The 13352-nt window shown below is 30.7% G+C and overlaps 3 protein-coding genes across 5 annotated transcripts; 2 read left to right on the plus strand and 1 right to left on the minus strand.

The window, feature by feature from the left end:
- Nucleotides 1–2246: 2246 nt before the first annotated feature.
- LOC119667222 lies at nucleotides 2247–3289 on the plus strand. 2 transcript variants are annotated; one of them, XM_038076523.1, is made up of 3 exons: nucleotides 2247–2403; nucleotides 2476–2847; nucleotides 2906–3289. In XM_038076523.1, the coding sequence occupies exons 1-2, from the start codon at nucleotides 2291–2293 to the stop codon at nucleotides 2702–2704; spliced, it is 342 nt and encodes a 113-aa protein (XP_037932451.1). In that variant the 5' UTR covers nucleotides 2247–2290; the 3' UTR covers nucleotides 2705–2847; nucleotides 2906–3289. The 2 variants fall into 2 exon arrangements, with proteins under 2 accessions (XP_037932451.1, XP_037932443.1); XM_038076515.1 differs by having other exon boundaries at nucleotides 2458–3289.
- Nucleotides 3290–7705: 4416 nt separating this feature from the next.
- LOC119673533 (kinesin-related protein 12-like) lies at nucleotides 7706–9125 on the minus strand. The gene is made up of 4 exons (XM_038084830.1): nucleotides 9065–9125; nucleotides 8867–8973; nucleotides 8614–8791; nucleotides 7706–8544 (listed from the first exon to the last, which is right to left on the minus strand). The coding sequence occupies exons 1-4, from the start codon at nucleotides 9123–9125 to the stop codon at nucleotides 8102–8104; spliced, it is 789 nt and encodes a 262-aa protein (XP_037940758.1). The 3' UTR covers nucleotides 7706–8101.
- An 875-nt stretch (nucleotides 9126–10000) lies between these two features.
- Nucleotides 10001–11423, plus strand: LOC119671045. 2 transcript variants are annotated; one of them, XM_038081538.1, is made up of 3 exons: nucleotides 10005–10193; nucleotides 10270–10515; nucleotides 11248–11423. In XM_038081538.1, exons 2-3 carry the CDS (start codon nucleotides 10395–10397, stop codon nucleotides 11364–11366), a joined length of 240 nt encoding a protein of 79 aa, XP_037937466.1. In that variant the 5' UTR covers nucleotides 10005–10193; nucleotides 10270–10394; the 3' UTR covers nucleotides 11367–11423. The 2 variants fall into 2 exon arrangements, with proteins under 2 accessions (XP_037937465.1, XP_037937466.1); XM_038081537.1 differs by having other exon boundaries at nucleotides 10001–10515.
- Nucleotides 11424–13352: the final 1929 nt, after the last annotated feature.

Below are 13352 nucleotides of genomic sequence, written 5' to 3' on the forward strand. Positions count from 1 at the left end.
TATAAATTTCCTATTTAACCGACAAAAAGAAGAAACGTCCTAATTTCTGGCCTGAAAGATTTTCCTAAGTACCTTTTTTTCCTAAAGGCTGTTAGGTTCAGCCAATGTTATTGGGCGTTCTTTTCGAACAGCCAAGGCGTTATATCTTTAAAATCTTAGCTATTTAGCTAAAATAATAAATCCTTTCTTATTATAATCTTCCTTAATGAAAGTTATAACAAAAAAATTGTTTAGTCTTAATTGACCTTTTTTGTTTTAGGCTCTTAAAAGGCTCTAAATTTATTTTATTATTTGTTCTTATTGAACTTGTAATTTAGAGTTTGTAAGGCTCTAAATTTATTTTATTATTAGTTAAGTGTCTTACCGCTGGTGGGGGATCACTTTAACTAATTTAATGTATTTTTCTTTCTTTTTAGGAAAGGTTTAATATTTTCTTACAAGTGTCTTACCGCTGGTGGGGGGATCACTTGAAGAATTTTAGCCAATTTCCTTGACTTCGAAGGACCAAAATGTCAAATAAAAGGCTTGAGTATTCGTTTGATACTGATTTATTTCTTAAAATACTACGGTTTATATACACAATTTTTGTCTTAGAAATTAAGGGTGAAATAATCTTACTCAGCATGTGTTCAATGTTATCATTAACAATATTGCATTTGTTTTTAGTGGACTGTATTTTCTGGTTCTTACAATTTACATTAGTGATAAAAAAAGATTTTAGTGCTACACATGCTCATATGCTATTTTGGTATTATTTGTTTAGAATTAATTAAATCCATCTATATTTATCTTTACAATCCCATGCAGAGACGCCTTGATGGCATTTGTTACAATAATGATAAATATAAATTTGTTATTTAAGTTTTATGTAAGCAATGTGGAGAACCTATTATTTACTTAGGTTCAATTATCAATATGATTACAGTTGTTGGATTGCTTATTTTTACTTTTGTTGTTCTGGAAAAGTATTTAATGATTTTATTTCTCTTTATTCAAATAACAGATAAAGCATGTTCATTATTGAACATTCTGCCAGAACTCTTAAATGCAGAGTCATGTAAAGATCGAATTAAATAAAATATAATTTTAACAGATAATATAAAATAATAAGATTATATAATTAACATTATGGTATATAAATTAAAACAATGTTCATTCTTGAACAAGATAATATAATATTGAAATAATATTATTATGTACCAAAAATATCTAAATTTTCTAGTGATAAGCTCATCATAAATAAATACACAAAATGTGTTCAAAAATAGCGAAACACCAAACAAACAAATATTCCATTCATGGTTCGTCTGACATTATCAATTTGAACGTTTCTGCAATGGTCAAACCTTGCGTTGCCCGTACTTGTCCAGATTGTGCATTTCTTAGAATGTTGTACGTACGGAATTTTACAGGTTGCGGTTGTATCGAAGACCAAACATTACCATCTCTGGCAGTAAAACATTCGTCAGTTGCAATTGGTGCATCTTCAAGTTCTTCATCAGAATCACTGTCATCCTCTGGGTCATATTCTGGTAACGTGGGTTCTTCGACGTCTGAGTCATCACCACCAATATCACCTACACATTCAGCTAAAGCATCGTCACCACCTATTGAATCTTGGTCACTTATTTCTTCTTGGCTCTCTTCAAGCGTTTGACGAATATATGATTGTTGCTCTTCGTACGAAAGTGCGCTTAGCTGCCGTGGAGCCATTCACCATCTGCCATTTCACTTTTATTATTATTTTTTTTTTATTTCCACAAAATAAACAGAAACGTCTTTTCACTTCGAATCACAAATGCAAACTAAATTTGCTGACGAAACTACAAAGAATGATATTTCTGACTCAATAAGAATGTACCTAGCTAATTATTTTGTTAATGAATGAATTCCTTTTCAAAATCATATTAATTGAAAGAAAATACAATTGTATAGAATTAATATAATGTTTTTTATTAATGTGTTTAATAAGCCACTTATAACATTATTATTATCACATTAAAATATTTTTTCTTAAAATTAATCAGGCATGCTCTGAATTTCGACTTCATTTCAATTCGAAATTCAATTTGAAACGGAATGAACCCGTTTTGTGTGCTTCAGAAATCGAATATTTTCATGCGGTTTCAAAATGAACTCAAAATGAATAAAATGAATTTAAACAGCTGTTTGTTGACTATTTTAACAAGTTGTGAAATATATTTTTGCCGTTTTGAAAAATATTCAAAGTTCTTAAGTGAAATTTTTAAATTTTAATAAGTAAAATAAAAAAAAAAACAGTTTTTATAAAATGTTCGGAATGCTAGCATTGGTGGCAGCTGAAAATAATAGTCACACAAATGAAAAAATAAAAAGACGGATTTTAAGAGATTGCAGCAATCCGTTAGATTTGAATGAGTCGACGTAAGTGGTTAATTCATACTGGATGAATCAACGAAAAATAAGGATTACTTTTAGCTTTATAAATTATTATAGGGTGAACAAAGATGCTTTTTGCATGCTGGTAAAAGTCGTTACACCGCACGTTAAGTTATCATCCATACCAAGTTCTATTCAGTTGGCCTGCAAATTGCGTTTTTTAGCGGAAGGGGGCATTCAAAAAGCGGTAGGCATCGACAAGCAAATAGCTTTGGGTAGGAGCACTGCTGGAAAAATTTTGACAAATGTTATCGCAATTTTGGAAAAGCGCATCTGTCCATCATAAATGCGTCTAAACGCCACTTTATGCAAAAATTTGGGATTCCGGGTGTGGTAGGTTGTGTGGACGGAACACATATGACAAAGCCTCATCGTGACCACCACCTTTTTTATAATAGGAAAGGCTATTTCAGCATTAACGCCATGATAGTAAGGACTTTCAAGTTCTTTTTGAAATTTCTTTTCAATATGCTGCTCTTTTGTACAGATTTGCGACTACAAAATGACGATTAGAGCAGTGAATACTAGGCGCGCTGGTTCTTGCCACGATTTACTAATATGGTGCGTAAGCAAGGCGCACGACTACTTCTGCCAGTGCTATGAGAGCGGTGAACGTGGAAGTTGGCTTAATTTAACGTGAAACACGCATCTGCAGTCTAGCCCGACTTCTTCAATACCAGCCCGAAAAAGTTTCCAAAATGATTAATGTATGCTGTGCGCTACATAATATTTGTAGATACTACAAGGTACAGGATGTCGAGGACGTTCACTTTGCTAATGAAGGTGAAGAGGAACTAAGTGAAATATCGGCTAGTAGAGAAGCAAATACAATAAGAGATGACATTGCTAATAGCTTGCGTTAATAGTATTTAAGGAAAATTTTTATTAAAACAAAATTATAATAAAAAATGAATAAATTCTTAAAATATTTAATCTCTATTGGAGCTTAAAATTAAAAAAAAAAATTAGCGTCGATTAGCTTTCGCTAAATTAATCTTCTTTTCTTCTAACTCCAACTCTTTGCTTTTCACATCCAGCTTCTCCTTGAGAAGCTCTTCCATCTTTAAATTATTTCTTTAAGTTTCTTCGGCAAAATTTTCAAACACTTCGCCAAATTTTTTAAAATTGTGACTCACACCTCTAATATGACTATCTATACTTTTCATTAGACGTACATTTTCTTTACTTTATTCATTTCGTTGCTTCAAATGTTGCTCCATATTTTTTATAGCCTGTGTCTGCTCCACAATATATTTTTTTACAGATTCTTGTCTTTTTACAAACAATCGCCTTCCAGTCGAGCCACACCTGTAATTGTATTACCATGAATAAAAAGTTATCATGCTAAAGAATAAAAAAAAATGCAATTTACCTTTTTCCATCCCTGGATATCTTTGCTAGGTGGACCATGGCTGTTTAGATCACCTGTCAGTTCTGCCCATAGTTGCTCCGTGGCCACTTTGTCGCCTTTGACAAAGCCAGTTGCAATTTCCTTATGCATCTCCATAAATCTTAGCAAGATTCCATCTTGCACAGTGCTCTTGTGTTTACCCCTTCAAAATAATATATCAAAATTATTATATTCTTTATTTACATAACTTGTGAAACTGATTTAATTCAAAAAAAAATGTTATTATACTTACATGTTATTTTCACCACTTTTAAATTCACAACTATTTCGATAAGTGTTTTTAATCACATGTTTTTATGCGGACTCGATTTCTAGAGCATGCCAGAATAACATTGTTTTTATATTAAAATATTAAATAAAACTCGACATAATTTATATAAAATTGTAACGACCTTTTTCCCCGGCCCTATCTATAGCTGGGGTATACTCAGTGAGTATACCAGGGTTCGTTATAAGAAATTTATAAATGTGAAATAATAGAGACACTTCTGTTTAAAGTAGCGTTTATTATTTAACCAAAAAAATATAAATTAAGTTGTGGAAAGTAATGGACAGCGATGTTGAAAATGTTGTCAATGATGTGGAATGTTGTTAATGTTGTAACACTGTTGTAGCGATGTTGTAAAAGGTGTAGAATGTTGTATGATGTTGATGTCAGTGGTGCGCAAGTTGCTGTCATTAGAATCGTGAAATCTTGAAGTGAAAGAAATTCCAAATAGCAAAACCTGTAGTGAAAGAAATTCCAAATAGCAAAACCTAAAGAAACTCTAATAAAATATAAATCAATACCTTTGTCAGTAAAAACCAGACAAGGGTCCCTTCCTGCTATTACGCCTGCCCACGTCCGTCAGCAATTGCCAAACGCTCGTTGTCCCACACGCCTTCTGACAGTGTTTGTGACTCGTCGTCCATTCCTCCATCAGCTATGGCCAAATGGAAAACTGGATGACTAGTTAAACTACCCAACGCCAGAATAAGCCAAGCAGAAGGTAATTCAACCATTATCACTTCACCCAAACTAGTTCATCCATTCACATGGTGATCGTCAGCAATGGCAAAACGAATCAACATATGCCTGGACCAACTAGTCCGAGCTCCCACTATCGTCCCTAACAAAATAGTTCTTACCTGTAGTGAAAGAAATTCCAAATAGAACGATTTGGCAATTTCGCTGCCCTTTTATTTGAAATTCCTTCCATTACATACAAAAACAATAATTATTTTCAAATAAACAAAGTCCCGTAAATTTGTCAAAACAAATTTCTTATTGTTGTACGCATTGCAATCAAATTCAACAAAAATAACTGCATCACATAAAAAATGCGTGCACAATATTTTTCTTAAATTTGTTTATGCAGACAAACAAGTGAAATAGTTACAACAAATTTAACTAACTTTTATTAGCGGCAAAAAATTAATCAAAACATATTTTACTTTACAGGGTCATTCGTTTATAAAAAATGTTTGTCTTTGATATGTAATTTACAGGGTCAAAAATAGGTGTTACTGCAGAAAAATTTTATTGAATATAGAAATATGTTTTATTAAGTGGATTTAAAACTCATTATAAAAAAAACTCATTATACTATTAATTAAATTTGTGAGCCTATATTTTAATGCAAAATTTGGGACTTACAAAATATAAAAGTAAATAAAAATAAATATAAATATATAAATAAAGTATAAAAATAAATAAATAATAGAGGACTAAACTCTATTTGAGCTGCCAAGAGTATGTCACTGCATTGTTTTATTACTCTGGCTTGCTTCTTCTTTTCAAATGTTGATAAAATAGCCATCGCCATTTGACCGAAGCCTTCAATTACTTCATTGTGTTGTGGGACCTTAAATTTGGTCTTGATGAAATTCTTATATGTTGCCGTTGTATTCAACACGGCTCTGCCAAGTTCATCGCGATCCACAATTTTTCTTTTTCTGGTAGTTGATTGTTGAGGAAAAGAGAATTGTGAAGTTTGCGAAACGACTATAGGTGAAGGTGAAGCTGCTTCGTCAGATGAAGTCAGCCATGGATAACATTGTGGTGGCATTTGTGGTAATGTAGGCGTCACACTCGGAAGCACTAAGCAGTTGGTACTTTCTCGCATTCTGTAAAAAAAAACATTTATTGAAAAAATTATATGCAAAAAAAAAAAACTACATTTAAATAATATAAAAGGAAAGAAAAATTAACGTTATTTCCAATTAAACTGAACCTAGACCCATCAAAATACTTGTATATTAAAATATTTTATGTTTTTAAAAAATACTAACTTAATACTTTTCGCTTACTGGCGTGGAAGTATATGCTTCTTCAAAAACATTAACTGCCTGTAAAAGTGCCATTCCGTCGATGTGCTAGCACTACTTCCAGATGCTCCGTCTCGGGATTCTTTACCGAAGCGCTCTCTCAAACTTCTCCACCGATTTTTTACTGCATTCTCTGTTTTAAAAAAAGAAATGTTTATAAAATTGTTAAAATGTATAAATGTAGATTGAAAATTACCATTTACTTCCAATTCTTCAACTATTTCCCTCCAAATTGCATTTTTTTTGTCATTATTTTTAAAGTCTTTATGACTTTTGTCATATAAAATTGAATTTTTTTCAACTAGATTAATTAATTTTTCTTCATTCATTTTGTTGAAATTGATAAAATTTTAAAACTTTTTTCATTTAAATATTCATATGTAAAGCAGTATTTTTTTAAATTAACTTTTAACTGCAATGAAAGAATAAAAATAAAAGAAAATAAAAATATCACACCCACTCTCAACAAGATTTCACGAACAATTGAACATGTAAACAAAATATTATATATTCCGCATATAATCGCAACGCACCCACCCTCATCAAGGTTTCGCGAGCAACTTTTTACATCATTTTCGTCTACATATTTCAGCATAATTGCCCGTTTTTTCTCAAAGTATTGCATTTTCGGCTTTCCTTTGTTCTTTTAGATACTGCAGTTCGATTCTCATATGTTCCTTGACATGATCGAACCGCCCTTACTTATCAAGTCCTCCTCACTTGGTGCCTTATTTGAAACCCCTTGTGAAGCCTGCATTACCTCACGTACCTTATTGCATTTATCGCAACTCCACGGCAAGTCTGTCATCCACGCCCACGCATGCAAAATGACTCCATTGGTCACATGCGTCGCATTGCACCATCTTTCCTGTTTCGACCTTTTTGCACACGGCAAAAATATTTTGGTAAATTTTTTGCCATGTGGCCATTATATATTTTTATTCATATTTGTGCCTGTTGTCTAACAAGGCTACGTTTTAATTTTTTGTAAATTTGTTTAATGAGAAATGAGATTATTATGATTGTGACAGTTATGGATAATATTATTTCTAAATAGCTTGTGTTTGTCAAATTATAGTTTACAATATTGTTATTATTGTCTTCAATTGTTTTACCTATTTCATATCCTATGAATATGAGTGTAATTGAAGTGAAAATTTTGTTCCAAAATCCCATTTTTAGGAATAAGGGATATAAATGTTATTTAAAAATTTTTATTTTCTTTAGTTATTGTTTTTCATATAATTTTTTTTTTTTTTTTGTTGGGCAGTAATAATTATTGTTAATATTTCTTAACTTAAAGTTTTTCTGATCTAACAAAATTATCAAGTTTCTATTTATTATATTCTAACGACCTTTCCGGCCCTTTCCACGGCCGGGGTATACTCAGCGTATACCAGGGTTCAGTACAAAAATAAAATATATCTATTTAAATTAAGAATAAACAATTCAGGAGATTCCCAAAAAGAAAACTAATAAAATAAATAACACAGTTTATATAGTATATGCTTCATTATTACACACTAGATATATTTCAAAAAAAAAAACCTAATACAATACTAAGTAATAACATAAATAATACAATTAGGATGTTCACGGGGCACTGGTTATCGGGGTTATGTGATGATAAAATGAAAAATAACCTGTGTGCACCGTGAACAGACTTTTATGTAGGTTATCTGGTTATTTTTATACAATCAGCTGTTCTTTGTTTTTGTCGTAAGTACAAAGAAATTTGAATTTCAAAATCAACACAAAATATCTAACAAGAGTATAAAAAATCAAATTATAGACTTAAAAATAAATGCAGCTATTAAAGATCTTGAATTTATCGAAGGTATGTGCTTTAAAGCTTAATAGTTGCAAAAATCAAAGTTTTTCCATTTATAGACACAGCACACTTCGATCAACGGCACGCTCTCATTGATGAAAGAATGGATGAACTACTGGAGGATGTAAGAACAATCACATCTTATCGATCACATCAATTTTATATTTTTTAATTCTTTCTTTTTGTTCTAACTCTAATTTCTTGAGTTTGAACTCATTCTCAACTTTCTGTCTCTCCAATTCTAATTTTTGTTTTTCCATTTCTTTTGTCCACTCGAATTTTTCAATTTCTAAGCTTAATTGCTCTTTCCGAAATTTGACCCGGTCACTCTCCATATCTTTAAGCTTATCAATGCAAGTAGGACGTGCTGTACGCTTAACCTTGTTTTCAAAGGAGATAGTTTCTGATGATGCTGATAGTTCACCATCCAATATAACACTATCTTCTTCCAAATCAATTGCATCAAGAGTACAGTCCAATGCGTTCGATGTGTCCATTACAACAAATTCAATTTCCTTTGAAGGTGAAAAAATGTCGACAAGCTGTTCGTAATGTGGACATATTTTAACCACCTTGTCTGCACATAAACAAAAAATTTGAAACTATTGTAGTAAAAAGTCTACACTAAAATGATTATAAAGTTTACCTTTTACAGTAATTGTATTGTCATCATCCTCAACTCCAGCGCCTGTTGAATTAATCCATGCGTCTGCCTTTTGCAAAGTACTCTTCAGATGGCGAACTTTGCATTTTAATATGTTCCAATTTGCATTGATGTTTGTTTCTGCCAACAATTTTTTGTAATATAGCTGGGCTGTTGGTTTCTAACATTAAATATATTTATAAAAACAAAAGTTATAACCCAAAGTAACAAAAATACAAATCAAAATACAAATTACCTCTATGTTCCTGTGCTCTTGCATATAGCTTAGTACTGTTTTTATTTCTTGCTCCGTGCATTTCTTTACTTTATTATCCCATTTACGTTTCCGGATTAAGTTAGACACTGAAAATGGGAAATAAATAAGTCATATGTATATTTTTATTTAGTATAGATCATTTTAACTTACTTTTGCAAAATTTAAATGTTTGTTTACAAACGAAACTAGCTTCAAATGTTAGTGATGCCAATTTGAAATTCAAAATTCGTGGTGCCATTTGGTGAAATTAATCTTTTTTGTGATGCCATTTGCTTAAATTTTATATTATTTTTCAACACTGCAAATAATCATCACATAACCACATAATTCGTATAGATAGGCAGGGGTTGTGCAAAGTTGGTTATTTTTGTTCAGTGCATTTTGTTGTTGCTCATATAAGCACATACGCACATAACCCGATAACCGGTACCCCGTGAGCACCCTAACTATTGTACAAATTATTGTAATGCTTAATGAAATAGTATAATTTATGTACTATTAATTTTTTAAATTAATATGTTCTAATGTTACATTACTTATTATTTTTTTGATTTTCTTGTTTGGCATTTGTATGTTTATTTCTATTAAAACTTTTGATTCTTCGTTTATAAATTCTAAATCACCTATCTTAATTTTGCATGAATGAAAGTTTATGACATTATTGTCTTTTATATAAAAATCGTTAAAATTACAGTTGTGTGTTATTTTAGTTTCTTCTAAGTCTGCTGGATTTCGAGCAATTATTAGGGTTTTTGTTGGTTCTGGTAAATGGTTTTTAAACGTTTTTAAGGCAATTCTATTTATTTCACTTGTGGTGTATGTCCCATCATTGTGTGTAAGGTTTCTATTATTTAATCTTGATACTAATTTATTTATCTGAAAGTAATAATTTTCTATTGTCCCATATAATGTTATACTACATTTCCACTACGTACTTAGCAAGCCATATAGTAACATTGAGCTTTTGGTCGTTTACATTATCACAAGTTACTTAAGAAATGGAAAAGAGCTTTTATGTGTCAAAAAGCTATAGTCTTAGAGCTTTTGTTTGTTTACATTTTAATTGTAAGCAGATGACATTAAATTTTGTATTGTTAGAAAAAAATAAGTCAGCATGGAAATCGCAGAAAATTTAAATAATTTATTATATAATGTTTGTGATATTGTTCACAATATAAACGCGACAATTGGTGCATATACAAAAACAAATGCAATGATTTATAAACAAATTCAAAATATTCAAAATCAACAAATAAGAATTCTTTCTTCAATGATTGCTAGAAAGCAAAGGAAGTGCTGGACTTTGGTAAGTACAGTAAATATTATTATAAAGACTAAAATTTAAATGAGTTGCTATTTAAATGCTTTTGGGCACCTTAAAGCAAGGTTTCGCAGAGTAGGTAAGGGTATAGATAACAAGATAGAAAACGCAACCAGCATTATACGAACGTGTTGTGTTCTGCATAACTTTCTAAATGAAAAAAATGATGCATTGAACAAAGACTGGATGCACGCTCTAACAAGACAACAGCAGATTTCTGAACGACAACAACCAGAAGAAGTCTCAACACTAAATGACCACGACCCAAATGGCGAAGAAATAAGACGATGCTTGGCTCATATTTTTAGTAAGTTTTATTTAATCAATAATAATATTAATATATTACAAATATATACAAAATTATATACAAAACAATATGATGTAACGAATATATACAAAATTATATACAAAACAATATGATGTACGAATATATACAAAACAATATGATGTAACGAATATATACAAAACAATATGATGTAACGAATATATACAAAATTATATACAAAACAATATGATGTAACGAATATATACAAAACAATATGATGTGACGAATATATACAAAATTATATACAAAACAATATGATGTACGAATATATACAAAACAATATGATATAACGAATATATACAAAAAAATATGATGTAACGAATATATACAAAATTATATACAAAACAATATGATGTACGAATATATACAAAACAATATGATGTAACGAATATATACAAAAAAATATGATGTAACGAATATATACAAAATTATATACAAAACAATATGATGTACGAATATATACAAAACAATATGATGTACGAATATATACAAATGGTCAGTCAGTCGATTCAATATCCGATACGACCCTTTCGTATGGATATGCTCTCTCCATCGCCGCCGCTATTCTTTCCAAAGCTTTAGAACCGGTCTGCAGAGCTTTAACAATTTCGTTATTATTTTTATTGACAGCATCAATAAGCTTTTCTTGCAGATTCATTAATTTGTCTAATCTTTCTCCCATCATTTCATCATCCCTTTTCTTTTTTCTTTTAGGCGTTTCCTCCGTATTGCCTACAGAGATGTCAGAAGGGGAGATGGTTGATGATGACGATACTGCCAATAACGGCGACGGTACACACGTTGAAGTGGATAGGTCCTGGTTCGTGATCTAATTTAAAAGAAGTTACTTCATTCAATGAATTAAAAAAAAAATATATACAAACATACCTGCAAAACTATTTGAAATAAGCTCAGTTATATTATGAAGTGGCAAGTTTCCCAAAATTCTATTTATTTTCATAAAAAATTTCCAATTTGATGGGGACCCTCCGGACACGCCAACACAGTGCTGTTCCTTTCTGTTTTAACAGAAAAGATGTAACTAATTAGCTTTATATTTAATGACATATATTATACATTATTAAAAATATATTTGACGAAATCAACTATTCAATAAAGCATTTTTATTACTTCCTCGTAAACGATTACGTGGTTTTATTTTAATTAAATGATATGTACTTTATATGATGTGTACTTTTCTTTGGACTTCGGTAGCGGTTACCTTGTACCCCATTTCAGACATATGTTTGGCCATATCCTTAAATATGTGGCCATTTCAATTAGAAGGTTTTCGCCGCCCTCAGTCCAAGCATTTCGGCACCTGTTAATTGTTTTTACCTAAAATTAATAATTCTGTTTTAATTACATACCATTTATAACTGCACAATACTAACCTGGGAATTCTCACTCATTGTTATAACCTGAAATAAATATTTTTTGTTAAATATTATATGATATTTTATAATTATATCAAATATATACTTGATAAATAAACTTATTTTTATATTTTTATGTATTAAGTATATATTTTATTTATAATAAACAAATATTTAAAAAAATTCTTACCTGTTGTTATTAGTTTTGAATTTTGAGTGTTTGTTTATGGTTTGTTTCATGTGTCAAATGTTTCAAATTCCGATAATTTCCAATGTTGCATTCGTCATTTTTGGTATAATTTTGGTCGAATTTTGCTTACTATATGCTATAGTAAGTAAAAAAGCACAGAAGCTATTTGTATGGTAAATGAAATTTACTCAGTACGATAAGCTTGCTAAGTACGTAGTGGAAATGGCCTATAAAGAATTAAAAAAAAAAGCGATTTACCTTTTTCCATCCCTGGATATCTTTGCTAGGTGGACCATGGCTGTTTAGCTCTCCTGCCAGTTCTGCCCATAGTTGCTCCGTGGCCACTTTGTCGCCTTTGACAAAGCCAGTTGCAATTTCCTTATGCATCTCCATAAATCTTAGCAAGATTCCATCTTGCACAGTGCTCTTGTGTTTACCCCTTCAAAATAAAATATCAAAATTATTATTTTCTTTATTTACATAACTTGAAACTGATTTAATTCAAAAAAAATGTAATTATACTTACATGTTATTTTCACCACTTTTAAATTCACAACTATTTCGATATGTGGTTTTAATCACATGTTTTTATGCGAATTCGATTTCTAGAGCAAGCAAATTCATTCGATTTCATTTGTGAAATCGCAAATGAATCGATAAAAGCAGAGCACCAAAATGTGATTTTAAATTGAAATCGAATTTTTTTATGCGGATTCGAATTCTGGAGCATGCCAGAATGTTAGAGTCTTCAAGCTATCCATTAGTTCATCTCTACGCGTTTGTTCGCCATAATGTTTTTTTAATATATTTCATAGTTCCGACCATGTTGTTACTCGTTCACTATGCAAGATGCTTCTTGTTTGTCCTGTACATTTATTTTTTAAAAATTCGAATGCTATTTTCTTATTATTTTCTGCTAAACTATTAAGCAAGGTGTTATATCTGTATAATTTCGATATTTATTTATACAAAAAACTCCTAGTTATTATTATTTCACAAGTTACCAAAAACTGAACAAAACTAAAATGTTAATTCTTCTTTATATGTCATCTGTCATTGTTGGCAGGGTTGCCAACACAAGGGAATGAATGATTGTATTTGTTGAATGAAATCTGGTAATTGGTTCCTGTCCGTCCCGTCGAAATCGTTTACGTTTCGAATTAATTGGAGTACATTATTCAGGGTATCTAGAGCCATTTTACTAGTTTAGAATATTGTAATTATTTTTACAAGAAATCAAAATGTCACAGAGA

This window comes from Teleopsis dalmanni, chromosome 1, assembly GCF_002237135.1.
Source record: "Teleopsis dalmanni isolate 2A chromosome 1, ASM223713v2, whole genome shotgun sequence".
Classification (NCBI taxonomy): Eukaryota; Metazoa; Arthropoda; class Insecta; order Diptera; family Diopsidae; genus Teleopsis; species Teleopsis dalmanni.